Source organism: Leptosomus discolor, chromosome 14, assembly GCF_034619465.1.
Source record: "Leptosomus discolor isolate bLepDis1 chromosome 14, bLepDis1.hap2, whole genome shotgun sequence".
In the NCBI taxonomy this organism is placed as follows: domain Eukaryota; kingdom Metazoa; phylum Chordata; class Aves; order Leptosomiformes; family Leptosomidae; genus Leptosomus; species Leptosomus discolor.
In genome coordinates, this window is record NC_141404.1 from 1,904,490 (window position 1) to 1,907,158 (window position 2,669).

At 53.3% G+C, this 2,669-nt stretch overlaps 1 protein-coding gene across 1 annotated transcript; it reads right to left on the reverse strand.

Moving 5' to 3' along the window:
* Positions 1-490: 490 nt before the first annotated feature.
* GFER (growth factor, augmenter of liver regeneration) lies at positions 491-2,381 on the reverse strand. Its single transcript, XM_086473218.1, has 3 exons — positions 2,148-2,381; positions 1,553-1,764; positions 491-673 (listed from the first exon to the last, which is right to left on the reverse strand). Exons 1-3 carry the CDS (start codon positions 2,352-2,354, stop codon positions 511-513), a joined length of 582 nt encoding a protein of 193 aa, XP_086329344.1. The 5' UTR covers positions 2,355-2,381; the 3' UTR covers positions 491-510.
* Between the last annotated feature and the right edge of the window lie 288 nt (positions 2,382-2,669).

A 2,669-nucleotide genomic window follows, 5' to 3' on the forward strand; every position in this document is an offset into this window, starting at 1 on the left:
GATCTGGGGATACAGACTTGGCACAAAACACAGCATGAGTTTTCTCCATCAGAGCAACAGAAATGAAAATTACAATTAATCAGACGCATCTTCTAAAACATCAGGATAATGCCTGCGGCTAAACGTGAAATGCCGCAGGGCAGCCCTCTAGAACTGTGTCAGGCAAAATGAATTCTAGTCACAGAAATAAGCAAACGCCCCCAAGATAAGGAAATGTCATAATGAAAAAGTCTCCACAAATTTGTCAGTGACTTAATTTCACGGGTTTCTGGCAACTCCTGTGTCAAATGTAAGGCCTCAGGCAATCCATTTACATAATCGTTTATCAAAATATTATTAGGCTAAGATTTTCAAATTTACTTTTAAAATTGGTTTACCTTTATTTCCACAAGCCGTATCAGTCGCACACACAAGCACACAAACACACCGTTACCGACTCACTCATCTCCCTGTAGTGACTCGACACCAGGCTGAATTGGTCTGTTCGGTTTCCAAAGCAGTCTCTACAGATTAATCACAACTCCCATCTTTCCAACCATCTCGCCAGCGCTCATCCACACGAGAGCAGTCAAATTCAGATTTCCCCAGTTTCCTGTTCACTTCATTATGAAGAAGACACAACCACTGGGAGAAGTTATTTCTGTTGCTAGTATCGGGCTGATTTGTACGTAATCTGCAAACAGGGAAGAGGAAACAAATGTTACTTCTTTACAGTCACCAACTTGGATACCCAAAGCAGGCACACAGCACGCAGCCGGAGTCGCCCCTTCTGCTATCGCAAGGTGAGTTCCAAAGAAAGCCCAGAAGAGAGCACGCAGAGATCAAGAATTATCAGAGGCCAAACCTCCACTATAAAATACTGACGGCTGCAACTGGCTTGGTTTCACTCCCTGCCTAGTCTTGTCAACTGGAAAGACGCAGGAGTCAAACAGCTTATTTAGGACAAAAAGCAAGAAGCAGTTCATCAAAACAAAACAGAATAATAAATGAAAAAACCTGAGTAGTTGTTTTGCCATGTGATGCCTGCCAAGTCAATAATTAGGTTTCAAACTTCTTTTTTGCGTGTTTATCATCCAGAAAAGAGGAGTTGAAACTTTCAAGAAACAAGGTGACAGTTACAGGAGTAGAAAACTTTCACAAACATCACAGCCTATTTTGGTCTTTACCTCCACTGCTGAGGTTGCCAAGAAAGGGGATTTTCTGGGGTTGAGCACTTGTTCCCTGAAAGCTAAATTATTTAAAGTCCCAGTCTAATTCCACAACTGACCGCAAGTCCAGTTCGAACCAGAAAAAAAAAATAAACAAATCACAAAATTGCCTCAGGTAAGCCTTGAAGGCAGAACACAACCTAACAGCACGAGAAAAGGTATTTGTTTTTTGAGTAAGTGTATCTCTGATTTATGCAATAATGGAAGAAACCAGTTCAGGTAGCCACAAACCCCAAATGCAGGAAGAGCTGCTGATATGCAAATAGCAGCCCAAGAATTTCAGGCTAACCCCTTCCACAGCAACCACCAAAAAAACCCAACAAAAAACCGATGAAGCAACTCACCTTTCCCTCAGATCCTCAGCACAGTGCTCGCAGGGGTAGAACTTGGAGAAGAGGTTGATGAACTCCCTCATCTCCTTCTGCTGGGCACCGGTGGGGTGGTCGGGGTAGTACGCCGCCATGGTGTGCAGGAATGCCCAAGTGTTGCGGCCCAGCTGCTCGCTGTCGAGGGGACAGTCCGGCGGTGGCTCTTTTTCCTCTACCACTGTCGGGTCCTGGAGCAGGAGAGAGGGTTGTGAGGGGACACCAGCACTTGGTGGGCAAACGGCCCCTTTGCGCTCAGGTGGGAGGATGAGATGGCGGGGAACAGGCCCTCCACCCCCTCAGCGGCGGGCTGCAGCACAGCCACCCTTCCCGCCCAGTGGGGAGAAGATGGAGACCCCTTTCACACTCCCACAGTGGGGAAACCCTGCCCCTAGCACCCTGAGGAGGGGCACACACAGCCCCATCCCACTTGGGGGGGCAAGATGGAGGCCCACTTCACAGCTCTGCAGGGGCTGGGGGGATGACAGCACCCCCCCCCCCCTTCCCCCGCCAGGCCCCTGCGGTGACAGAGGAGGCTCCCACCGCCCCTCCCGCGGGAAAGCCGCCGCCTCACCCCGCCGCCCGGGGCCGCCCGTTTCCTCTGCTCCCGGAGCCAGCTCTTGAAATCCGTGCAGGCTCGGCACGGCTTCTTGGACGGCTCCTCCGCCCCGGAGCCCGCAGCACCGTGCGGGACGGCGAAGGGAAAGGAGAAGGGACCGTTCTCGGTGCCCGGGAACGGGGAAGAACCGCGGCCCGGCCGGCCTTCGCTGGGCGCCGCCATCTTGGCGCCGCGGTGCACCACGGGGCGGGGCGGCCGCCGCGGCGGGAAGGCGCCATTTGAATTGTCCGCGGTTTCCCTCAGGCGGGGAGCGGGCGGCGGCGGGGAGCCGGGGCCGGGGTCTCGGGAGGGCCTGGCTGTACCCCCCCAGCCGGGCGCTGGCTCGAGGGTCGGGGCTTTTCGGGGGTCTGGGGGGGGGGGGGTTGGGCCCGGGCGGTCGCCGTTAAGCACCGCACCCCAAAGTGCGCGGTTTTGGTGGGTTTGTGGCGATACAGCAGCAGCCTCGGGGTTTGAATCTTGTGTCTGAGGAGAAAAGGG

Excerpts from the sequence above, each read along its gene's own strand:
- GFER (XM_086473218.1), bottom strand. The coding sequence starts at position 2,354 with ATGGCGGCGCCCAGCGAAGGCCGGCCGGGCCGCGGTTCTTCCCCGTTC. Across the intron at positions 1,765-2,147 it reads GGGCGGCCCCGGGCGGCGGG|GACCCGACAGTGGTAGAGGA; the intron begins GTGAGGCGGCGG and ends CTCCTGCTCCAG. Across the intron at positions 674-1,552 it reads GCTGAGGATCTGAGGGAAAG|ATTACGTACAAATCAGCCCG; the intron begins GTGAGTTGCTTC and ends CCCTGTTTGCAG.